The 27168-nt window shown below is 39.6% G+C and overlaps 1 protein-coding gene across 1 annotated transcript; it reads left to right on the top strand.

Annotated features, from left to right (window-relative positions):
* Positions 1–867: 867 nt before the first annotated feature.
* On the top strand, positions 868–26711 carry LOC100676693 (V-type proton ATPase subunit S1-like protein). The gene is given in 5 exon segments (XM_023545601.2): positions 868–934; positions 2509–2744; positions 10465–10515; positions 14584–14821; positions 26206–26711. Coding segments are annotated over 5 exon segments (870 nt in total). The 5' UTR covers positions 868–892; the 3' UTR covers positions 26509–26711.
* The last annotated feature ends 457 nt before the right edge of the window (positions 26712–27168 follow it).

The raw sequence follows: 27168 nt of genomic DNA on the forward strand, positions 1-27168 counted from the left end.
ATCTAAGAAGCCAAAACATCCTTCTTGAAACTTCATAGAGAAATCTGAATTGCAGATATATTTGTTCAGCTTCTTCCCCCCCCCCCATAATTTCAGTTCTCAAACATCTTCAAATAAAGAAGTGGTTATACACAATGGTAAGACTTGTAATTGCCTTTATTATTCCTTGGGGGTGTTGAAAGAAGCCTTTTTTTTTTTTTTTCTGTGATAGACTTCAATGAACACTGGCACTTGCACCAGGAGTCCCCCATGTTTCAATTCTTTTAAGCTAGCGTACACACACACACACACGCCCTGAATTATGAGCAAAAAAGAGGCTTGTTGTTAGGTGCCGTCAAGTTGGTTCCGACTCATGGCAACCCTATGTACAACAGAAACACTGCCCCAGTCCTGCGCCATTTTCACAATCATTATGCCTGAGTTCATTGTTGCAGCCCCTGTGTCAATCAATGTCCTTGAGGGTTTTCCTCTTTTTCAATGACTATTTTTACCAAGCATGATGTCCTTCTCCAGGAATTGATTCCTCCTGATAAAAGAGACTGGAGCTTGGTATATTTCTAGGTTCTGTATGGTGCCCTAAGGAGCCCTGGTGGCATAACGGTTAAGCACTCTGTTGCTAAATGAAAAGTTGGCAGTTCAAACCATCCCAACGGCCCCTCAGGAGAAAGACCAGGCTATCTGCTTGCATAAAGATTACAGCCTAGAAATCCTATGGGAAATTTCTACTCTGTCACAATGGGTCACTATGAGTTAAAAATTTACACAACGGCACCACCAACACCAACGTTATGGTGCCTTAGGTATTGTTTACTCAGTTACATTAACATTGATGACATTTAGCCTTTGTACTCATATCATTATTTGTTTGACAGATGAACAGAATAATGGATCTATGAACCCAAGCCAGAATTTCACAGCGATACCAATCGCACAGGTATGGATATGTCAGGAAACTAGATTGTATCTTTTGAAAAATAGATTTAAATATGTTTCTGTCATGTCAGAGACATTGTAAAAATATAAATAATAGTTCTATTAATAGCTAATGTATTTGCTTGAACAAATATGGCAATCCTACAGTTAGAAAAAACCCAAAGTACTTACTTTTCCTTGCTCTCTTATAATTTCATTACACTATTCAGTTTTGGAAACGCTGGTGGCATAGTGGTTAAGTGCTATGGGCTAACCTAAAGGTCAGCAGTTCAAATCCGCCAGGCGCTCCTTGGAAACTCTATGGGGCAGTTCTACCCTGTCCTATGGGGTCGCTATGAGTCGGAATGGACTCCACGGCAGCGGTTTTTTTTTTTTTTTTTTTTTTAATATTCAGTTTTACTTTTGTTGCTTTCCAGACAGGATCATTATAGTAACCGTTTATCTTTGGTTACCAGTGAGCTTGGAGGGCTGCTGCCTGTTGACTAATTTTTTCTTTTATCTGTATTTACCCTGGAGCAATTATTACAGAATAGTTGGTCTATTGTTGTTTGTTGCCGTCCAGTTGATTCTGACTTTTGATGATCCCATGTGTGCAGAGTAGAACTGAGTTCCATAAGTACTTTCAAGTCTGTGACCTTTTGAAAGCAGACTGCCAGGACTGTCTTCCAAGGAGCCTCTGGTTGTGTTCGAACCACCAAACTCGTGCCTAGTAGTCGAGTGTGTAACCATTTTCGCAACCCAGCGACTCCTATATTTGATCTAGATGAGTAGATCTTTCATATAATGGATTGCCTTTGTGACCTCCAGTGTTAGGTACTGAAATGCAGTTTCTTGGGCTTCCTGAAGTTTGGCTTCCTGAAATAATACATAGAATGCTGTTAGAGTGCCTTGCTAGTTCATGTGTGTTCAATTGTCTGGAGTTGTACTGCCCAATAGAGTAGCCACTAGCCACTAGCCACATGTGACTATTTAAATTTAAATTAACTAATATTAAATAAATTTAAAAATTAATTTCCTCAGTCTTACTCGTGACATTTCCAGTGCACAATAGCCACATGCGGCTAGTGGCTACTGCATTGAACAGTATATAGACTATATCCAATATTACAGAACGTTCTATTGGACAATGATGGCCTAGAGAATTATGCTTGACTTCTAGAAACTTCTTTGTTCTTTGTTTGACACATTAATTTAAAACCCTTAAAGTCCTAGGTGATTTGGGCTTTATGATACTGCTTACTAAAGAGCTTACTGTTACTAGAGTTTCATAGCATGGCAAATTTTTAAAAGTCTATGTGGCTGATATTATTTTCAAGGATTTGTTTTTATAATTTAGTTCTTTCCATTTTTGGTGCTTTGTGGGATAGGATTAATATACCTTTCAGGTATACCTATCATTTTAGGCTTGCTATGATCTGGTCCCAGCCAATGTCCTCTGGCCCACAAAACATGGACTGGAGCTAGACAGATCAGAGTTTCAATAGGCTATGAATTAGTTCTTTTATTTATAGGAAGAATTTTGTGCCATGGGAAAAAAAAATTCACCCCTTAAACTTCTTTTATTTGGCTAATTAGGCTTTCAACTACAATCTGAGCAAACAAGGACATTTAGGAAAAAGACCTTGGAATGCATTCAGCCATCATAGTCCAGTTAATGTCTCCGTTCACAGAATTCCTTGCATTCTCTTCTGGGCCAAAAGAATAACAATTAAATTTAAGAATCAGACCTGAATGGACCTTACAGATGAAACACTTGGCCAGAAGGGCACAGTGGACTCTGGCAACTCAAATTGCAGTGAAGAAACTGCCACGTAAGTTGATCCATCCTATTGAAGAAGTCCTTAGGGCTGTTGTGGTTGTGAACTGTGTGGATCCAGCTTTCTGTCATTTAAGAAAAGAGAAGTAGGCTCCTTTGTATATGACCTTGAAACACTTCTTTGGGGAGTGTTTAAAGTCTAAAAAGAAAGAATAAGCCAGAAATTAATTCAAAGAAAAATAAAAACTGTTAATTTTCTAGCAATTTCCTTCTGAACTCTTTGGCTAATTGTCTTAACTTGTGGAAAATGAGGGTCCTGAAAACAAGGGTTCCCAAACTCATTCTGAAAAACAGAAAAGATTTCAGTCTTGATACCAGTCCCAAAAGTCAGATATCAAACGATTTTGATTCATCAAGAAGATAGTACATACCTAAGAGCAGGGTCACACATAATCTAGAGGGTGAAACAGAGAAGCCTGACTCTAGCCTGGGAACATGCTTGACCATAAAAGGGGTGTCCTGAAGTTGCAGAACATTGCCTGTTTGCAAATGTGCAGGGATATCATGGAATGACCAAATTTCAGAGAAATTTTTAGGACATTTCAAAATGATTACAATAATTAGTTTTGATTTGAGATAAGCAGCTTAAAAAATAACCCATTCAAAGAGGAAACCAATTTCCATTGCCTTTCTCTGCTTTATAGTCATCCAAGCAAAATTCTTTGCTTTTATTTGTTTTGGTCCAGTGGGAGGAAATCTGGCATGTCCCACTTGTTTTCTATAAACCTTCCTTTCAACATTTGCTGGTAAAATGGATGCTTTTGAAAGATCCTGCGTATTTGTTCTGGCCTGGTTTAGATGGACAGGCTGCTGTGTATAAGCCATAGCATAGTGTGTGTGTGTGTGTGTGTGTGTGTGTGTGTGTGTGTGGTTCATATACTTTATGTACTTTGGCTTTATATATTTTGTCTGGAAACATCTTTTTATTTCTGACCTTGTCATTTAAAATTCTCTATGGTGGGTAAAATGGATTATGTTAATATATATGTACAGGTTATAGTAAGTATTTAGCTATTCAGAATGACTATCTTTTGTTAGGGATCTAGGAAATTGTAAGTTTAAGCATCTAGACGTCTCTCAGATTCAATGATTCTGTTATAGCACAACTATCAGAGAGACTGCAGCAACTGCTGAGAGCTCAGGACTTTTTCCTCAGGCTATAAGTAATTCCCTACAGGGCTCTTTCTTATTGGTGAGTTGCACTAGAGGCTGGTTGCCTGGGGATAATCTTGCCTGTCCATGGCTGACTGGCTATCCCTGATTCCATTTTTCCTAACCCTAGGGTATTTGTAGCGAAAGCCATGATACCATGGCTTTTACTAGGCATTAGGGAGTTTACCCACATGCATCTGTCAGTTTGTCTTACTGTGGTTGCTTGTGTGCTGCTGCGATGCTGGAAGCTATGCCATGTGTATTTCAAATACCAGCAGGGTTACCCATGGTGGACAGGCTTCAGTGAAGCTTCCAGACTAAGACAGACTATGAAGAAGAACCTGGTGGTCTACTTCTGAAAAAAATTGGCCAGTGAAAACCTTATGAATAGCAGCAGAACATTGTCTGATACAGGTTGGAAGGTACTCAAAATAAGACTGAGGAAGAGCTGCCTTCTCAAAGTAAAATTGACCTTAATGAGGTAGACGGAGTCCAGCTTTTGGAATCTTCATTTGCTGATGCAGCATGACTCAAAATGAGAATAAACAGTTGCAAACATCCATTAATTAATCAGAATATAGAATGTACGAAGTATGAATCTAGGAAAATTGGAAATCATCAGACATGAAATGAAGCATGTAAACACTGATATCCTAGGCATTAGTAGGCTGAAATGGACTGGTATTGGCCATTTTGAATCAGACAATCATATGGTCTACTGTGCTGGGAATGACAAATTGAAAATGAATGGTGTCACATTCATTGTCAAAAAGAACATTTGAAGATGTATTGTGAAGTACAGCATTATCAGTGATAGGATAATATCTATATGCCTATAGGAAAACCAGTTAGTACAGCTGTTATTCAAATTCACACACCAACCACTAATGCCAAAGGTGAAGAAATTGAAGATTTTTACCAACTTCTGCAGTCTGAAATTGATCAAACATGCAATCCAGATGCACTGGTAATTATGGTGATTTGAATTCGAAACACAGAAGAAGGATAGGTAGTTGGAAAATATGGCGTTGGTGATAGAAACAATGCCGGAGATCGCACGATAGAATTTTACAAGACCAACAACTTCTTCATTTGCAAATACCTTTTTTAAGCCAATGTAAATGGTGACTATACGTGTGGACTTCATCAGATGGAATCAAATCAACTACATATGTGGAAAAAGATGATGGAAAAGCTCAATATTATCAGTTAGAAAAAGCCTGGGGGCTGACTGCAAGTTCAAGGCGAAGCTGAAGAAAATTAGAGCAGATTCATAAGAACCAAAATATGACCTTGAGTATATCCCATTTGAGTATGGAGACCATCTCAAGAATAAATTTGACACATTGAACTCTAAAGACTGAAGGCAGACGAGTTGTGAAGTGACATTAAGGACATCATGTATGAAGAAAGCAAGAGGTCATTAAAAAGACAAGAAAGGAAGAAAAGACCAAAATGGATGTGAGAAGAAACTCTGAAACTTGCTCTTAGGGGTCAAGTAGCTAAAGTGAATGGAATAAATGATGATGTAAAAGAGCTGAACAGAAGATTTCAAAGAGCAGCTCAAGAAGACAAAGTAAAGTATCATAATGAAATGTGCAAATACCTGGAGTTAGAAAATCAAAAGGCAACAACACACTCAGCATTTCTCAATCTGAATGAACTGAAGAAAAAATTCAAGCCTTGAGCTGCAATTTTGAAGGAGAAAGGAAAAGAAAACTTGTCCCATGAGCTGTGTGACTTTACAAACAAGAGCCTTGGGATCATCTGTCACACAGAGATGATAAAAAAAAAAAAAAGATAGCATCTATTAATTGTAGTTATTGGGCCTTGGGTGGTGAAAACAGTTAATAGCTTAACTACTAGCCAAAAGATTGGAGGTTTGAATCCAGCCAGAGGTACCTTGGAAGACAGGCCTGGCCATCTGCTCCTGAAAGTTCATAGCATTGAAAACCCTATGGAGCAGTTCTACTCTGCACACACGGGGTCCCTGTGAGTGACAGTCAACTCCATGGCAACTAACAGCATCAATTAGGCCTTGAGTGCTTACTACGGCTAAGCCCTGTGCTGTCTTCACTGGCGCAATTTCCATTATTCTTCACATTACTGTTGTTCCGTAAGGTCGCTTTAAGTTGGAGCCGACTCTATGTCAACTAACAACGCCATGTAGCTTGGGGCTGGTCTAAAGTGTCTTTTTAAAAGTCTTTTTACCTCCTCCCGTTGAACACTACTTCACAGGGTAGTGAAAGTCAAACGTAAGCTTAAGGTCTTTGAGAAACTTTCCACTGGTATTCAAGGTAGTGGAGCCCTGGTGGTATAGTGGTTAAGAGCTTGGCTGCTAACCAAAAGGTCGGCAGTTCCAAATTCACCAGCCGCTCCTTGGAAACCCTTGATGGCATCTAACAACAACAACAACATTTAAGGTAGTAAGTAGCCTTGGTGGTACAGTGGTTAAGCACTTGGCTGCTGATTGAAAGGTGGTTAAGCACGGGTAACCGAAATGTTGGTGGTTCGAACCCAGCAGCCAGGAAAGATGTAGCAATCTGCTTCCGTAAAAGAAACCCTATGGGGCAGTTCTGCTCTGTCGTGTAGGGTGCTATGAGCCAGAACCAACTCGAAGGCAACGGGTTTATTCAAGTAGTATTATCTTCTTGACTTACTAATGATAACTAAAATAAAATATTGTCTACCTGGTGGAGAGGCCTAGGTAAACTTTGGCTTTCATAGTACACAAATTAATGAAATGACAGGACCTGGCTTTTTGTCTTCCTGGTCACCACCCTAGAGTTGTACTCAGGTGTGAGCCTGAGTGTGCAGACTCCATGGCCTGGAGTCCTGCTCAGGTGCACGCATCCTGTAATTCCACCAAAAGAGGATGTGAGGGAAACTTCCCAGGATGCTGGTGCTCAAGGGCCAGCTGCTGAGGCTTTGGGTTGTTGATTCCTGTGAACTGCACAGATTAGTGAGATGCCTTTGCTATGTTGGCAAGGAAATCTTATGTTCTCAAGAACCAGAGTGGGAGTTGCTGGAAGAACAAACTCAAGAAAAGACATAACCATGTAAGGTCAAAAGCATGGATTTAAAAAAGATGACTGTGTTTGAGCTCTTGGTAATAAAATGTTTGGGGAGAGGCAAATTGTTGGCAGAGAGTTTGGCTACGGAAGTCTTTTTAAATAATGAAAGCCCTACAAATAGAGCATAATCCCAGCATCTGTGTATAGTTTGAATTTAGGCAACTGTAATCTGAAGAATTCAGAATCAGTTTTAAATGTGGGAGAGTAGGGAGTTTGGAAGAGTGGAAGGAACTCCAGTTTTTGAGCAACTTTCACTCTAGATTGTATTTCTCCTTTGCTTGCCATTTGTGGTGCAGTACCTGGCACTTAAAAGCTCCTCAGTGAAGGACTGCTGAATTTATTTTGTTGAAATCAGGCCTCAAGTTCTTTATTCTGAAGCAGAGAATGTTAACTAGCTTCCATTGAAACCACGACTTCTGGGGAAAAGATCTTTGAAGGTCAGAAACATGGAGGCCATTAAGCTGTTCCATTAGGAGACGGGAACAGAAATTGGATGGGCACAGGTGGCTGTGCTTGAGTTCGTTTTCTGCAGAGCCAGTTTGTAGGTAGCCACGATATTCTGATACCCTGGATGAACTAGGGAAAGTCCTGTTAGAGTAGGTGACCAGTCAAATCTATAAAATACTATTCAACAGGTGTACTTTATTTCTTTAAAGTATTTACGTAATTTCTAACGGACTATCAAAATATTCTTAGGGAAAGGTCCTCTTGAAGACATGCCTTAATGACTAAATTAGCTTATCAATTGTAAATAAGTATTCTAAAGTGTATAAGCTTCTAGTGTTAGAAAATAAAATCATTTCTCAACAATCTTATTTATATGGTTTATTTCAGAAATACTCCCTTTTACCAATAAATAATATTAAGATAAATTTAGCTCAACCATTAATTTTCTTTATTAACCCTCCCCCCTCTCCACCTCCCAAAAAAACCACTGCCATCAAGTTGATTCTGACTCATAGTGACCCTAGTATGGCCAAATTAATGAGACCATGTATATGTGGAATTCTTTCAAGCCTGTAATTGGATATTTCACATCTAATTTTGCTTTTTTGGTTTTATAATGTTCATTGGGGTGCTACAACTTCTAGACATTGAAGTCTGTAATGCCACATAGTGGCTTCATCCTTTGTGCATTTAAATTTCTTACATTTTCTCATTTCAGTTATTTACTGGCTTATCATTCCTATTTTTTCAAGCTTAAACCAAAAAAAAAAAAAAAAAAAAACCAAACCCAGTGCCTTCAAGTCGATTCCGACTCATAGCAACCTTATAGGACAGAGTAGAACTGCCCCATAGAGTTTCCAAGGAGCGCCTGGCGGATTCTCACTGCTGACCCTTTGGGTTTTCAACCTTAGTGAAACATAAATGAAGTACACTACACTGCACATATTTAAAGTGTACAAATTTGATCATTTTGACATATGTGCACCCAAGAAATCATTGCTATAATCAAATTAACACATATTTTCATCACTCTCAAAAGTTTTTAATGCCTCTTTGTAATCTACCCTTCTTGCTGCTTCCACCTCTAGGCAACCGCTGATCTGCTTTCTCTCATTGTAGATTTGTTTGTGTTTTCTAGAATTTTATATAAATGGAATCATATAATGTATACTCTTGCAAAATGAATTTGATATTCTTCTACATTGCTACATGTATTAAAGTTTTGTATTACTGAGTAGTATTCCATTGTGTGATATACTACAATTAATTTATCTACTCACCTGTTGATGGACATTTGCTTTTCCCCCGCTTTTTACTATTTCAAATAAAGTTGCTATGAATATTCATGTACAAGTCTTTGTTTGGGCATATATTTTCATTTCTCTTGGGTAAATGCCTAGGAATGAAATGGTTGGATCATATGGTATGCGTATGTTTAACTTTTTAAGAAATTGCCAAACCGCTTTCCAAAGTGGTTATCCCCTTGTGCCCTCTACCTTTCTGCCAGCATTGTGTGAGAATTCCAGACACTGCAAGTCCTCACAGGACGTGGTATTGCAGTGGGTTACTGCAGAGAAAATATTTTTTACATTTATGTATGTTTAGTATTTTCTGAACAAATTTGACTAGGGTTAAAAGATAAGCCTTGGAAGTTAGTATGAGGTTTACCTCCTCAGAGGCATGGGTTTACACTTTAAGGGGTATAGAGACCCAGGATCACGGAAACTTCCCAGAGATTGTAAACCTAGAAGGGCTTGTCTTATCTTCCCCCTGGAAACATTCATTTACGTATCAGAAGTGTGAGACTTGAAACCCTTGCCTCTGTCCTTCATGGTGGAGTTATTTGCTCCTAGTCTGAATCAACTCGATGGCAATGGGCTTAAAGGATTATAAAACCCCACTTATATTCTGAAGGAACCCTGGCGGCTCAGTGGTTAAGAACTTGACTGCTAACTGAAAGGTTGGTGGTTCAAACCCACCAGCTGCTCCATTGGAGAAAGATGTGGCAATATGCTTCTCTAAACATTACAACCTTGGAAACCCTATGGGACAGTTCTACTCTGTCCTATAGGGTTGCAATAGAATAGACTCAACAGCAAGGGATTTGGTTTCATTGTGTTTACTTATATTCCGGGGTTGGAACCCAGGATCCTTTCCTCTTCTCCTTCCAAGGACAATTTGTTTAAATTAAGGGGGCAAAGATCTCACTCTTTCAGAAGCCAAAGGAGATGGCTATCCCTCTCCTACATAAACTCCCAGATTCATACATTTGGGGTTTCTCACCTTTATTATAAATCCCAATATGTTTAGGATGACATCTGGCCCTCATCACATTGTGAAAGGGGAAGAATTGGCTTAAAAGGGGAACTGATGTGGTTATTGCTATGCGTAATAATTAATCTGTGTCTGCTTCAGGAAATCTTGTGTTCACTTTCAGGATTATGTGAATAAATATGGATATTAAAAACCTAACGGTCAGATTTTTTTGTCTTGTTTTTAAGTTACAACCATTCTGAATGGTATACCAAGGTATCTCATTGTGGTTTTATTTTCTATTTCCCTGATGACAAATGATGCTGAACATCTTAAGACGTAATTATTGGCTATTTGTATATTTTCCTTTGTGAGCCTATTCAAGTCATTTGCCCATATTTAATTGGGTTGTCTTAATGGTTTTTTATTATTGAGTTAGTAGTATTATTTATGTATTCTGGATGTAGGTCCTTTGTGTATATGTGTTGTGAACATTTTCACCCATTCTGTGGCTTGTCTTTGCTGTTTTCTTAACAGTGTCTTTTGAAGAGCAGAAGTTTTTTGTTCTGATGAAGTCCAATGTATCACTTTCTTTTATGGTTCATGCTTTTTGTGTTTTATTTAAGAAACCACTGCTTACCCCACAATTACAAAAACATTCTCTTCTATAAGTTCTGTAGTTTTAGATATCACATTAAGGTCTATGATCCATTTTGAGTCAATTTTAGTGTGTAGTGTTAGTAAAGTTCATTCCTATTTTGATGGACTGTGCTGTGTCTGTTTTCTTAGGCTGTCTCTCAAGTTTGGTGATGGTGAAAATTCTGAAGGTCTCTATGTAAGGTAGGTTTTAAGACTAAAAAATGTGTAAACATATTATATTTCCAACAGGGATACCACATTGAAGTATCATAGCTTCAGCACTTCAGATGAGCTCTATATAATTTACTCATTCAACACATAGGTATCAAGGCCTTGCTGTGTGCCAAATAGTGTGACATGTGAAATGCCACATGTACCTAATTCCACTGATGAGTCAGTGGTATTACTAAAGGATCCTGTAATAATTTTTCCTCTAGTTTTTATCATTCATAGTTATTTTATTCCCCCATCTCCTGAATTACAGACCTAGAAAATACATGAACCTAAGAATGTGATACCTTTTTCCCATGAGCAAGAATAAAATATAAATAAAGCTGTAGGAGCCAAGGCTCTGGCTTATAGTTAATTTCTGTAGTTCCTTACAATGGATCATACTTATCATTTCATACCGACAAAGCCTCTGTTGCCTGAATTTCCCAGCAGACAGTCAATCCAGGCCTACATTTTTCTGTGTTTATTTATGGAAGGACACATCTCCCAACAGTGGTTATCTGAACTCAGGAGCTGCTGATGGAAAACAAACAAAAACAAAACTAACAAAAAACCAATTTGAAGGCATTTAATTTTCTTATAAAAATATAGTGTCTCCCAAAGGACACCAATTTTTAGTGATAACGAGCATTTGTGTCATTAAAAATTACTTGGGAAACCAGCAGGCTATGCTGGGGTAATCTTTCATAAGCCGCTGTAAAAATATTTATAAGATTCCAGAGAAAAGGGGTCCTGTGGTCAACTGTGTTTGGGAAAACCTGCACACCATGCCTCCTCCTGGAGATTCACAGTGTAAATTTGTGTGTTAAAGTTTCTGAGAAGACTTGCTCTTAGGGAATTCTGTTGTGTATTGTACTTTTGATTACCCTGGTGTTTTACATGTTTAAGCTTGGAAAGCTTTCTTCTCCAGAACACTTGCTAGCATATCATGGGACATTAGTGTTTCATTGGTTATCATTTAGAAAATGCAGCCCTCTTCTCTCAGAGCAACTTTATAAGAAAAACAGAAGCCTGTAAGTTTACCAAATACATACGTATCTGCTCAATACAGAATGAGGAACATATTTTATGCATAGTAAACCAAAATCAAACCAAATCCATTGCTGTTGAGTCAACTCCAACTTACAGCAACCCTGCAGGACAGAGTAGAACTGCCCCAAGGCTGTAATCTTTATGGAAGCAAACTGCCACATCTTTCTCCTGTGAAGTGGCTGGTGGGTTTGAACTGCTGATCTTTTGGTTAGCAGCCAAGCCCTTAACCACTGTGCCACCAGAGCTCCTTTTATGCATAATAGCACTTTTTTTTCCAAATATAAAATGGCTTTATTTTTTTTTCTGATGATAAAGGTATAAGGGTACCTCAAAAAGTATTGCTACTAGGGTCCTAATTCATACATGCATGGGCTTATTCCAAACAAAGTATGTTTAAATATGTCTCTGCAATCAGTGGCTGGCTGTAAGCAAGTTCTCTCAGTAATACACTTGTCTTAGTCTTGTTATGATGCCTTCAGGAAAAAAAAAAAAAAAAAGGATGTTTTTTGTGCCAGGAAAAAAAAACAATTTTGACATCAGGGCTAATATAAATTTTTTAGCAAAACTCAAGTGGACATCTTCCCAAATCATTGAAGCTTTGCAACAAGTTTATGGGAGTGCTTTCCCACATAAAATGAGAGTCTTTAGATAGATCAAGCATTTTAAGGATGGTTGGAAAGACCTTAAATATGAGCCAAGAGAGGAAGACCTCTCAGAAGGTCATGGTGACTGTTTTTTTGGGATTCCAAAGGGGTAATCTTGATAAATTTTCTTCAAGGACATAGGAAGATCACAAGGGCTTATTATGAAGAAGTTTTAAGAAAATTGAAAACTGCATTGGTGAGAAAAAGGCCAGGAAATTTGCACTGAGGAATTTTTTTCTATCATAACAATGTACCTGCTCATTCTTTGAGGGTAGCAATTCCTATGAGAATTTCATTGAGAAACCTTACCCCATCCACCCTACAGCCCTGATCTGGTCCCTTCAGGCTTCTTTTTGTTCCCAAAACTCAAAAAACACTTAAAAGGAACGTGATTTGTGTCTCTTGAGGATGTCAAAACTGCTGTTTTTGACATGGTGTAAATCGAAGAGCACAGAATTCTTCGGGAAAGGGTTAGAGAGATGGAAACACCGCCTTCGGAAGTGTATAGACCTAGATGGAGGTTATGTCGAGAAGTAATAGCTTCACATTTTGATATTTTTGTTTAATAAAATTTCTGTGTTTTTGTAGCAATATTTTTTTACTTAACCTCATATGTGGCAGACACTGACAGTGATCTGTCTATATACCCACGGGCCTTTCCATCTGAGAGCACCACAGCCTACCAGCTCAACTTCAACTGCCAACATCTCTTTGCATAAGGCTTTCTCTGGCCAAAGGGGTCCGCTGCATTCCACCCTACCCCAGAAAACCTCAATCAAAGATTGAAGTGTATAAACACGCCAGCTCCCTCACCCTCAGATGATATAACTCAGAGGCATGTGCTCTACTCTGGCTCCCAGGGTTCCCCATGGGGCTTAAGCCCCAGGTGCCCACAGTAGAAACTGGTTTAATAACCTATCCTTTACTGGCTGCCTCCCCTTGCTCTGTCATTTTTCTACTTCTCACTCTATATATTTGTTGAATGAATAAATTCCCAAATAAATCTGGGCTCACCTCCCAAAAATACTTCGTGTATTCACATCCTTATCTCATGGTCAGCTTCTGAAAGCGCCCAAACTATAATATAGTAATACATATTCACTCTAAAAGGAAAAATCAGAAAATCCTGAACTAAAAATCACCCATAATCCATCTACCAGTTATAATCACTATTAAGGTTTTTATCTGCCCTTCCAGATTTTTCTTTATGCAGTCATACATTTTTTAATGAAGAAAAAGATCATGACATATGTACATTATAATTTTTTCATGGCCAAAGAACATTCCATTCCAAAACGGTTAAGAGTAAGGACTCCATCCTCAGATTGGATTCCAAACCCAGCTCCAGTACTTACTCCTTTGATGAGTACATATCTCCTCATAGTTTAGATTCCTCGTCTGGGAAATGAGGATAACAATAGTACCTATCTCACAGTGTTGTGGTGAAGATGGAATAAAATAATACATAAAAAGAACACAGAAGGCTTCCTGGCACATAGTAAGAGCTTTTACTAATATTTTAAACCATAATTATTTAGCCAATTTTCTATTCATGTACAGAGTCCCTGGCTGATGCGATGGTTAATGTACTTGGCTGCTAACCAAAAGGTTGGAGGTTCGAGTCTATCTGGACATGTCTCCAAAGAAAGGGACTCCCTTTCTTCCTTAAGAGCAGGTGCCATTGGCTCATGGTGACCCCATATGTTACAAACTGCAACTGTGCTCCATAGGGCTTTCATAACTGTGATCTTTTGGAAGCAAATCACCAGGTCTTTCTTTCGAGATGCCTCTGGGTGGATTCGAACCACTGAGCTTTTAGTTAGTAGTGGAGTGCTTAACCATTTGCACCGCTTAGGGTCTCTTCTTCCTTAGTCTGACTAAAAAGATTCTGTCATTCTGGAGAAGGTGCTGATAATGAAGGAGGCACTCTCAGACTAGCAAGGACCCTTTTGCTTCTTTCCCCTCATAAATGCTTTCATCACTTAGAGGAAAGCTAAGGGAAGGGCAGCTGAAGGCAACTGGTATACTGGATATTGTATGCGTTTTTTTTCTTAACACAATTTAAAAAAATGATAAACACATAATTGTTGATTCTAAAAAAGGAAAAGAAAAACAAGTTTTTTTTTTTTTTTTTCTTTTGTAGGAATTTATGTTGCTCACTTTTGCGGGATGCCCTGTCATTTGCTGTCATTTCCTCCCACCAGGTGGCTCTCATTGGAACCAGACAAGGGAAACCTCTCCCCAAGCCAGTTATACTACCTGACAAAAGAGGGAGCCCTTGCACTGCTTATAGACGATATCCTGGGTCAGCAAACACACCAAAAGTGCTTTGGGAGTAATATTGTTTTATAATTATTTTCAGATTTGTCCTCACCAATAACAAGTTGTCAGTCCAGAGCTGGTTTAGTTTACACCGAGTTGAGATTATCTTCAATAACTCAGTCCAAGCAACTTTTAATGCAACTGGCATGTATGCTCCGTCACGTTACTCCTACTACTGCCAGCACGTCAGCAACCTACAGCGGTATGATGCCCTCTTGTTGCCCAGAGACCCGGATGGTATCCCAAGCCTGTGGGAGGTCACTTTCATTGATTTCCAGGTAATAAATAGCTAAAACATCTCCTCAGTACACCTGTGTTTTTGGTGCCAAACAAGTTCAGTCTTTGGTTGAAAGCACCTGGAACATAGACGCTTAAGGAAAATAGAGAAACCCGTTGCCAATGAGTCAACTCAGACTCCTAGCGACCCTACAGGACAGAGTAGAACTGCTTTATAGCGTTTCCAAGGGGCAGCTGAGGGTTTTGAACTGCTGACCTTTTGGTTAGTAGCCTGAGCTCTGAACCACTGTGCCACCAGAGCTCCAAGAGAGGAGAAGGTGCCTTTAAAATAATAAAAATAATATTAGTGTTTTTATCTTTATCTTGTAAGGTATGAAATGAAATGGGATAGAGTATGCCCTCTCCTGTGTCCTTTCCCCCCCCCTCTCTTCCCTAAGGGTTTGCTTTCACATTCAGGTTTATCCCGTCACTAATAATTATCAGTGAGGAATGCCAGCCACACAAGCCCCAGTGAAGCTGTGGCATGAAGCCCAGTGACTGACATTTCCTGGAGTAAGAGGTCCTTCTGGGGAGAGGAATTGTCAGATAATTGTTTTATTTCCTTTGGGGGAGTGGAGCACTGATCCTATGGGGGCAGATAAGAGGTGCATCTGTAGCCTGAGTGACAGCTTTGGCAGTTAGCATAGGAATGGAGCTGTCAGCCAGGGAGTCAAAAATATCCCCAAGATTCTTTGGAAAGTGTTTTCGAAAAGGAATGGGGGCATAACACGTTTCTTTTCACCACCGAAATCTCAGGCTGAGACATTCTGGCAGGTTTTTCTGCCCTGTTTAATTGCAAAAGAAGCTTAATTTGGTCTTAAAACTAACTGAAAGAGCAGGCAGGGATTTGCTTGTCTCTTTCATGGGCACTTTGCAACCTTTTCTACACACACACACACACACACACACACACACACTTTATCTCTCTCTCTATCTCTCTGTATCTATCTATCTATCATCTACCTACCTATCTATCTATCTGTGTATTCATTTCACTTTGGGGTAGGAATTTGTGTTTTGGAGTCAGATATATCTGGGTTCATATTCCTACTTGGGCAAGCTACTTCTCTCAGTTTCTGATCTCCCTTTATGGATGCAAAGAAAACATGGCCTAATATATGTGGAAACCCTCAGGACTATGTCAGGCACGAATTAACAGTAGCTGAGTCCCCTCTGTCTGTGTGTGCTGCTGTAGTCATTTTACATACTTTGTCTTCAAAACTTATTTATCAAAATGCTGCAAGATAGTTGTTTTTAGTCCCGTTTTACAAATCAGGTGACTTTTCAAAGTGATGTAGCTGGTAAGTAGTAGAAGTAAAGTTTGAATTCTGGAATGCCTGGCTCCAAAAACACACACACACACTACACACACAAATTATATACAGTGAAACCTGTGAGAACTGGAACTTGATGGGCCTGCCTTGTTTTTCCAGGTCTCAAAAGCTTTCTGCCTTTAACTGGGTGCAGTCTTACTACTTTTCTATCGCTCATTTTAGTGGAAAATATTTGAATTTTCCTTCTCTGAAAAGTTTCTGCCTTATATAGGTTCTGGCTTTCACAGGTTTTACTGCTAACCAAAAGGTCGGCAGTTCGAAACCACCAGCCACTCCTTGGAAACCCTATGGAGCAGTTCTACTCTGCCCTCCAGAACCCAGGGCTGTCGAGTCAATTCCGACTCATAGCGACCCTATAGGACAGAGTAGAACTGCCCCATAGAGTTTCCAAGGAGCGCCTGGCGGATTCAAACTGCTGACCTTTTGGTTAGCAGCTGTAGCATTTAACCACTAAGCCACCAGGGTTTCCAGTCTGTCCTAGAGGGTCATTATCAGTCGGAATCGACTCAACAGCAATGGGTTTTTATATACATATATATATATGTTTTCTGTTTCCTATTTCTCTTCCTTTAAAAGGAAGGAACAGGCGGGGAAGGAAGTGAGGAATAATGAAAACAAGGAAAAATTCATGCATAATTTCCCTTAATTAGAAAAGGGTAATTAATGATTTGTATCTTCACCTTGGAAACACTGGTGGCGTAGTGGTTAAGTGCTACGGCTGCTAACCAAAGGGTTGGCAGTTCGAGTCCACCAGGCGCTCCTTGGAAACTCTATGGGGCAGTTCTACTCTGTTCTATAGGGTCGCTATGAGTCGGAATCAACTCGACGGCACTGGGTTTGGTTTTTTTTGGTTTGTATCTTCACCTTATTCCAGAAATGACTTAAGGTAACTGACATAAATAATGTAAGAAAAATAACTTGAAAAAATAGGCAAAGTAATGGGGATTACAAAAAGACAAAGGAAGAAAAGATCAGTTAGAGTCACGGTGAGGTTGGTGCAATGCACAAAACCACAAAACCACAGAAGCATCTGTCTGCCCTTGCTGACACAGTAAAATTTGCCTCCAAAGCCTCAGAGCATCCAGCGTAAGAAAGACTCCTACCCAGTTACATGTTCACAGGTCCCTAAGTCTACTGCAAATTTGTTTTTGAGGAGTGCATCCATCCCTGGTGTCTTAGTTTGGTAGTACTGCTGTAACAGAAATACAAGTATGTAGCTTTAATGAACAGAAATTTATTTTCTCACAGTTCAGGAGGCTAGAAGTCTGAATTTAGGGAGGCAGAGCTAGGCGAAGACTTCCTCACTCTATTGGCTCTGGAGGAAGGCCCTTGTCTCTTTTCAGCTTCTGTTCCTCAATTCCTTGGTGATCTATCTTCCCCCACCTGTGTTTCCTTGATTCTGTGCCTCATCTGCTCTTTTTATACCTAAAAAGTGATTGGTTTAAGGCACATCTTACACTGATATGGCATTATTAACATAACAAAGAATACCTTAGGGGTTAGGATATACAACACACATTTTGGGGGGATGAAATTCAGTCTATAACACCTGGCATTGGGTATTTGTACCCACATCTGCAAATTCATAAGATTTTCACTGGTTATTTATTTTCAGAAGTAGACCACTGGGCCCTTCTTCCTAGTCTGTCTTAGTCTGGAAGCTCAGCTGAAATCTGTCTGCCATGTGTGACTGTGCTGGTATTTGAATACCAGTGGTATAGCTTCCAGCATCACAGCAACACACACGCCCCCATAGTATGACAAACTGACAGATGTGTGGATAAATGGGAATAAGATTGAAGTTGTCAAAGATTTCATTTTATTTGGATCCACAAACAACAACCATGGAAACAGCAATCAAGAGATCAAAGGACATATTGCATTGGGCAGATCTGCTGCAAAAGACCTCTTTAAAGTGTTAAAAGGCAGAGATATCACTTTGAAGACTAAGGTGTGCCTAATCCAAGCCATAGTATTTTCAATCACCTCATATGCATGCAAAATCTGGACAATAAATACGGAAGACTGAAGAAGAATTGATGCCTTTGAATTGTGTTAGTGAAGAATATCGAATATCCCATGGACTGCCAAAAGAACGAACAAGTCTGTTTTGGGAGAGGTACAACCAGAAGCAAAGATGGGGAGACTACGTCACACATATTTTGGACATGTTATCAGGAGGGATCAGTCCCTGGAGAAGGACATCATGCTTGGTAAAGAGGAGGATCAGCCAAAAAAAAAAAAAAGGAAGACCCTCAATGAGATGGATTGACACAGTGGCCTTAAAAATGGGCTCAAGCATAACAACAAATGTGAGGATGGTGCAGGACGAGGTGGTGTTTTTCTGTTGTGTATAGGGTCACTGTGAGTCATAACTGACTTAATGGCACCTAATAACACCTAACAACAACCCACATCCTCAACAGCATGCTTGCAGTAAACACAGCATTGCATGTCGTAATGGCCTTGTTAAACATTCTTAACGTGAGAAGTTGGCAGAATGTAAGCTCAGCCCAGGAGAAAAATGGTAGTGGTGATAATGGTGGCTGAAGTAGGTGTACAAAAGCATGCTGTCCACATCTGCAGCTTTGCTTATCTGGCTTATCCCAGAAATAAAGAATTGAGTGATTATAATGTGCTTGGAAAACTCAGATACCTCAGGTAAATGAATGAAGTGGACCAAGTGGGGAAAGTGGCAAAGTAGAGCCACCATCTCAAGGGGCATTTTTAATTCAACTCCAGCTGATGTTTTGCTTCGTAGGAATGCAGGCCCAGCATTGCTGAGTCTTCTGACTTTTCAATAGAAGCCAGCAATCTGGATTTTTATGGGAAATTTTGTGGATACTCCAAACTTTGGGCTAAAAAACAAAACTCACCTATGGACTAGATACAGCATGTTTACAACCTCTAGTCCAAAAGAGTGAATCGACAACTTATCCTTCAGACATTCTCCTCAGAGACCATTCTCAACTGGGTCTTGTGAAGAATTAAGTGGCAGTCAATCAAAGGACATTCTCTTTGGCTGTCTTGCAGCAGCAAATATGAGGTGATGTTATGTTGTTCAGAAATTTGACTTTTCAGACACTAGCCTGAAGAGAAGACCTGTGTTTTTTCATAGAGGGGGTGGACCAAGGATCCCAGAAGCCAGGCCAAGAGATTTTTTCCAGAACTTGTTACGGGTTCAATATAGAGCACAGATAATTGGATGAATAAGTCTCTAAATTCTATGGCAAAATCGGTGATGTCTTAGGCTGGGTTTTCTAGAGGAGCAAAACCAGTGAAGTATATTATTATGGATTGAATTGTGCCCCCCCAGCCCAAAATGTGTGTCAACTTGGCTAGACTATGATTTCCAGTATCGTGTGATTGTCCACCATTTTTTCATCTGATGTGATTTTCTTGCGTGTTGTAAATCCTATCTCTATGATGTTAATGAGGCAGGACTCAATCTATAAGATTAGGTTGTATTTTGAGTCAATCTCTTTTGAGATATAAAAGAGAGAAGCGAGCAGAGAGACAGGGGGACCTCATGATTCCAAAAAAGAGAAGAACCAGGAAGGGGGCCTGTCCTTTGGACCCAGGGTCCCTGTGCTAAGGAACTCCTAGACCAAGGGAAGGGTGATGACAAGGACCTTCCCCCAGAGCAGAGGAAGCCTTGCTCTGGAGCTGGTGCTCTGAATTCAAACTTCTAGCCTCCTAGACTGTGAGAGAATAAATTTCTCTTTGTCAAAGGCATCCATTTGTGATATTTCTGTTATAGAAGCACTAGATAATTAAGATATGGATACATATAAATATATATACAGAGAGATTTATTTCAAGAAAATGGCTCACACAGTTGTGGAGGCTGTAAGGTCCCAAATCCATGGCTTATGTGTTAGGCTGGAGGCTTCTTCTGACCCACGTGGTTGCAGGGGCTTATGAGCCCAAGATCGGCAGGTCAGATGGTAGGCTGCTTGCTCACGGTGCTGTGGGAGCTGGCAAATCCCAAAATCTGCGGATAAGATGGCAGGCTGCTGGCTCACATCCCAAGAACCAGAGGCCAGAGGATGGCGAGTCGAATGCAATATTGAGAGAGGAAGAGCATTGTCAGAAAATCCATATATATTGGATGCAGGCCACACCGCCAAGGAAACTCTGCTTTCAACTGATTCTTTGCTCACAACAGATCACATCATGGACAGTGATTACATCATACCTGCCAGACCACTGAGAATCATGGCCTAGCCAATTTATATATAACCTTAACCATTGTAGGTGTTACCTTGGTTTCCTAGGGCTGCATAACAAAGGACCAAAAATTGGCAACTGAGAACAACAGAAATTTATTTTCTCATCATTCTAGAAGCTAGAAATCTGAAATCAAGGTGTTGGGAGGGCCACACTCCCTCTGAGGTTCTAGGAAAGAATCTGTTCATGCTTCTCTCCTAGCATCTGGTGGCTTTCAGAAAACATAGGCATTTCTTGGCTTGTAGCATCATCACTCCAGTATCTACATCTGTCATCACAAGGTACACTTCCTTCTGTGTGTCTACGTCTCTGTCCAAATTTCCCTCTTCTTAAAAGGACACCAGTCATACTGGATTTAGAGAAACCTTGATGGCATAGTGGTCAAGAGCTATGGGTGCTAACCAAAAGGTCAGCAGTTCGAATCCACCAGGTGGTCCTTGGAAAATCTATAGGGCAGTTCTACTCTGTCCTATAGGGTCACTATGAGTCGAACTAGACTTTATGGCAACGGGTTTGGGTTGTTTTTTTTTAATAAGCCAGCAAGCCCTGTTAGTACAGTAGTCAAGAACTTGGCTACTAACCAAAAGGCCAGCAGTTCAAATCCACCAGCTGCTCCTTGGAAACCCTATGGGACAGTTCTACTCTGTCCTATAGGGTCGCTATAGGTCAGCATCAACTTGAGGGCAATGGGTTTTATAATCCAGTACAACCTCATCTTAACTTGGTAACATCTGCAAAGATCCTATTTCCAAGTAAGGTAAAATTCACGTGTTCTATGTGGATATGAATTTTGGAGTGACACTATTCAACCCAGTACAGGTGGCCACAATAATTGTAACAGAAAAATGACAAAAATCCCACTTATCATAAAAACCTTAAAAAGATCTTAAATTTAAAGCACTCACAGATAATTCAACTTGGGAAAGCCAACTAAGTGACTGAATGAGGTGAGCCTGTGTCGGGTCATTACTCCAAAAGGCAGTTGAATGTGGAACTGCCTTCCACAAATGATTACGCTGGTTTTAGACTAGTTGCACTGTAACCCTTTTTCTTTCACTTTGACAGTGTTTAGATATTAGACTGAGTCCTTAGTGTCTCCTAATTTCAAGAAATTAAACCACTTCATATGCACATATGAGAAAGCTTTTCTAGTTATTGTCTGGGCAAGATGAAAGGAAAGGCTGGCTTATCTAAAAGTGGTACCAAGTCTGTACAGAATGATTGATAAAGAGGTAGAGACAGGAAGCAGAAGAGACAGAATGGACCAGCAGCTGTAGAATCATAAACCAAGAAGTGACTCTGAAGCCAGACTGCCAAGCGTGAATTCCAGCTTTATAATACTTATTAGCTGTGTGATTCTGGGCATGTTGCTTAACCTTTTTGTGCTTCAGTTACTTTATCCATAAAATGGGGATAAAAGAGTACTTACTCATAGGTCTTGTGAGTGTTAAATGAGTTAAAGTATGTCTGGCACATTGTTGGTCTTGCTGTTGTTGTTGTTGTTAGGTGTCTTCCAGTCGGTTCCAACTCATAGCGACCCCATGTACAACAGAATGAAACACTGCCTGGTCCTGTACCATCTTCACAATCATTGTTATACTTAAGCCTATTGTTGCACCCGCTGTGTCAATCCATCTCTTTGAGGGTCTTCCTCTTTTTTACTGACCCTCTGCTTTACCAAGCATGATGTCCTTCTCCAGGTACTGTTCCCTCCTGATAACATGTCCAAAGTACATGAGATGATGTCTCGTCAGCCTTGATTCTAAGGAACATTCTGACTGTACATCTTCCAAGACAGATTTGTTCACTTTTCTGGCAGTCCATTGTATATTCGATATTTTTTGCCAACACCATAATTCAAAGACGTCAGTTCTTCTTTGGCCTTCCTTACTCATTGTCCAGCTTTCACATGTATATGAGGCAATTGAAAATATCATGGCTTGAGTCAGGCTCACCTTAGTCCTCAAAGTAACATCTTTGCTTTTCAACACTTTAAAGAGGTCTTTTGCAGCAGATTTCCACAATGCAATATGTCATTTGATTTCTCGGGCGCCACTTCCATGGGTGTTGACTATTGATCCAAGTAAAATGAAATCCTTGACAACTTCAAAGTTTTCTCCATTTATTATGATGTTGCTTATTATTCAAGTTGTGAGAATTTTTGTTTCTTTACGTTGGCTTAGTGGCTAAGTGCTACGGCTGCTAACCTAAAGGGTTGGCAGATCGAATCCGCCAGGCACTCCTTGGAAACTATATGGGGCAGTTCTACTCTGTCCTATAGGGTCACTGTGCGTCAGAATTGACTCGACGGCACTGGGTTTGGTTTTTTTTTTTTTGGTTTATGTTGGGGTACAATCCATAATGAAGGATGTAGTCTTTGATCTTCATCAGTAGGTGCTTCATGTCCTCTTCACTTTCAGCAAGCACGGTTGTGTCATCTGCATATTGCAGGCTGTTAATGAGTCTTCTTTCAATCCTGATGCCATCTTCTTCTCCATATAGTCCAGTTTCTGGGATTATTTGCTTGACATATAGATTAAATAAGTGTGATGAAAGGACACAACCCCAACACATACCTTTCCTGATTTGAAGCAATGCAGTATCCCCTCATTCTATTCAAATGACTGCCTTTTGGCCTATGTACAGGTTGCTCATGAACACAATTAAGTGTTCTGGAATTCCCATTCTTCTCAGCATTATCCATAATTTGTTATGATCCACACAGTTGAACACTTTTGCAGAGTCAATAAAACACAGGTAAGCATCTTTCTGGTATTCTCTACTTTCAGCCAAGACCCATCTGATATCAGCAAAGATATCCCTAGTTCCATATCCTCTTCTGAATCCAGCTTGAATTTCTGGCAGTTCCATGTCAATGTATGGCTGCAACCATTTTTGAATGATCTTCAGCAAAATTTTACTTTGCGTGATATTAACAATACTGTTCGATAATTTCTGCATTCTAGTGCATCAGTTTTCTTTGGAATGGTTACAAATATGAAACTCTTCCAGTCTGTTGGCCAGATAGCTGTCTTCTAAATTTCTTGGCATAGATGAGTAAGCACTTTCAGTGCTGCATCTGTTTGTTAAAACATCTCAACTGGTATTCTGTCAATTCCTGGAACTTTATTTTTCACCAATGCCTTCAGTACAGTTTGGACTTCTTTCTTCAGTATCATTGGTTCTTAATCATATACTACCTCCTGTGTATTCCTTCCATCTTCTTTTGGTGCTTCCTGCATCATTCAATGTTTTGCGCATAGAATCCTTCAATATTGCAACTGGAGGCTTGAAATTTTTCTTCAGTTCTTTCAGCTTAAGAAATGCTGAATGTGTTTTCCTGTTTGGTTTTCTAACTCCAGGCCTTTGCACAGTTCATTATAGTACTTTATCTTCTTGAGCCACCCTTTGAAATCTTCTGTTTAGCTCTTTTACTTCATTATTTCTTCTATTCACTTTAGCTACTCTACATTCAAGGGTAAATTTCAGAGCCTTTTCTGACATCCATTTTGATCTTTTCTTTCTTTCCTGTCTTTTCATTGATCTTTTGCTTTCTTCATGTATGATGTCCTTGATGTCATTCCACAACTTGCCTAGTCTTTGGTCTTTGGTGTTTAATGCATCAAATCTGTTCCTGAGATGGTCTCTAAATTCACTTAGATATACTCAAGGTTGTACTTTGGCTCTCATGGACTTGCTCTAATTTTCTTCAGCTTCAACTTGAACTTGCATATGAACAATTGATGGTCTGTTCTGCAGTCAGTGCCTGGCCTTGTTTGGACTGATGATACCGAGCTTCTCTATCATCTCTTTCCACAGATGTAGTCAATTTGATTCTCGTGTGTTCGATCTGGCGAGGTCCATGTATATATAGTCACCATCTATGTTGTTGAAAAATGGTATTTTCAATGAATAAGTTTTTGGTCTTGCAAAATTCTGTCATCCAATCTCTGGCATCTTTTCTATCACCTAGGCCACATTTTCCAACTACTGATCCTTCTTCTTTGTTTCCAACTTTTGCATTCCAATCGCTAGTAATTATCAATGGATCCTGATTTGATCAATTTCAGACTTCAGAAGTTAGTAAAAATCTTCAATGTCTTCATCTTGGGTCTTAGTGGTTGGTGCATAAATGTGAATAAAATCATGTTAACTGATCCTCCTTGTAGATGTATTGATATTATCCTACCACTTACAATGTTGTACTTCAGGATGGATTGTGAAATGTTCCTTTTGATGATGAATGTGATGCCATTGTTACTCAATTTGTCATATGCAGCATGGTAGACCATATGACTGTTTGATTCAAAATGGCCAAAACCAGTCCATTTCAGCTCACTAATACCTAGGATATTGATCTTTGTGTGTTTCATTTCATTTTTGATGACTTCCAAATTTCTTAGATTCATACTTGTTACATTCCATGTTACAATTATTAAAGCATGTTTTCAGCCGTTTTGTGTCACATCATCAAATGAAGGTCCTGAAAGCTTGACTCCATCCACTTCATTAAGGTTGACTCTACTTTGAGGATGCAGCTCTTCCCCAGTCATATTTTGAGTGCCTTCCAACCTGAGAGGCTCATCTTCTGGCACTGTATCAGACAATGTTCCACTGCTATTCATAAGGTTTTCACTGGCTAATTTTTTCATATGTAGACTGCCAGATCCTTCTTTCTAGTCTGTCCTAATCTGAAAGCTCTGCTGAAACCTGTTCCACCATGGGCGACCCTACTGGTATTTGAAATTTTGGTGGCATAGCTTCTAGCATCATAGCAATGCACAAGCCACCAAGGTGTGACAAGCTGACAGATGAATGCTGTTGTTAGTTGATATCAAATCAGCTCTAACTCAGGGCAATCTTATGTATAACATAATAAAACGACGCCCAATCCTGGGTCTTCTTTATGATCCTTGGTATGTTTGAGTCCATTGTGTCAATCCATCTCATTGAGGGCTCCCCTTGCTTTTGCTGACCTTCTACTTTACCAAACATGATGTCATTTTCTAGCGAGTGTTCTTTCCTGATGACTTGTCCAAAGTAAGTGAGTCAAAGTCTTGTCATCCTCACTTCTTAGGGATATCCTGGCTGTATTTTTTCTAAGACTGACTTGTTTATTGTTTTAGCAGTTCACTGTATATTCAATATTCTTCACTAGCATCACAATTTAAGCACATCAATTCTTCTTCTGTCTTCCTTTTTCACTATCCAACTTTCATCTGCATATGAGGCAATTGAAAACTCTATGGCTTAGGTTAGATGCATCTTAGTCATCGAAGTGACATTAAAAAAAATAAAATAAAAAAACCTTTAATAAGTTTTAGCTTTTTTATTATCCAGATTTTACCTCATTGGGAATTATGACAGTCTCCCTCACAAGACATTTCCTGTCTAATCCCTGTCAATAGAATCAAAGGCGGAGGTACTTAGACTTCAACTTCTTTGTGAAAGTTATACTAACTCAAAAAATTTTGAGTGTCCTTTGAATTTTAGAGCTATCACAGCAGCTGTGCTTTTAGATGAACTGGAATATTCCTGAGCATCAGAATAAAAGATTTTATTTTAGAGCCTTGAATTTCATGAGCCTGTTAATTATGATAACCATACATCCCAGATTTCCTGGATAAGTCCTTTAAATTCAAGTTTCACTGCACCCAGAAACACACCCATATTTGTCAGATCTTATATTCAAATTATTTAGGAAAGATGATCATTTCGTCTTAAATTTGGCTAATTAGGGGTCCAAAACTCCTAGCCCAACTGGGAAGTAGATCTTAGGAGAGAAAGAATATGTCACATCAGCTCTTTCTCTCTCCCAACAGATCCAAGGCTTTTCCATCAAAGGGGAAGAGTTTTCCAAGGCCCGAGATTGCGCCTCTTCATTTTCACCAGCCATTCTGATTGGCCTGGTGATGTCCCTGATTCTGCTGCTGGTGTTAGCCTCTGCCCTGCATACGCTCATCTACCTGTGGGATCTTGACCAGCACTACGATTTCATTGCCTCTCCTGCCCACTTCCCGCAGTTGAAAGTTCGAGTTGTAGCAGAAGAGAAGGAACTGCTGAGGAGCCAGGGAGTTGAACACTATGAACTGAGAAGCCAACAGATCTGTAAAATTTATGTTTAATGGCACATGCCTCTCTCTCCTTCCCAGCATCCACAGTGGGCTCTGACTTGAGTTGTTTCTGTTGTTCTGTGTGGTTTAACTTGTGCATTGAATGTTTTCCCTAAATGACTTGATTTAACAGAAACAACAACAAAAATGCATAATGAATTGCTTTTGAAGCATCCTTTGGCTTATTTAGATTGATTGGGTCAATGGAAAAGGCATCCCAGACATCCCAGGCATCCCTCAGAAATTTAAAAAAAAAAAAAAAGGCTGTTTCCTCAAAGCTGCTTTGAAAACAAAGGGATGTTTCAACTTACCAGTTGCCATCAAGTCAGCTCTGACTCACAGCAACCCCATGTGTGCCAGAGAAGAGCTGTGATCCATAGTGTTTTCCATGGCTGATTATTCAGAAGTAGATCTCCAGGCTTTCTTCTCAGGTGCCTCTGAATGGACTCGAACCATCAACCTTTCTGTTAGTAGTTGAACGCATTAACTGTTGCACCACCCTGGGACACCTTGTTTCAAGTTAGTGGGACCAAAACAAACAAAATATGCAATATAGTAAAGAGAAAACAAACAAGTATAGAAATAATAAGCCCAAGGTTATCTGAAAGTTCAGAATTTAAAATATTATGAAATGTAGTTTCTATTTTTCAGAAATTATGTCCCAATTTTGTT

This window comes from Loxodonta africana, chromosome 2 (genome assembly GCF_030014295.1).
Source record: "Loxodonta africana isolate mLoxAfr1 chromosome 2, mLoxAfr1.hap2, whole genome shotgun sequence".
Lineage (NCBI taxonomy): Eukaryota > Metazoa > Chordata > Mammalia > Proboscidea > Elephantidae > Loxodonta > Loxodonta africana.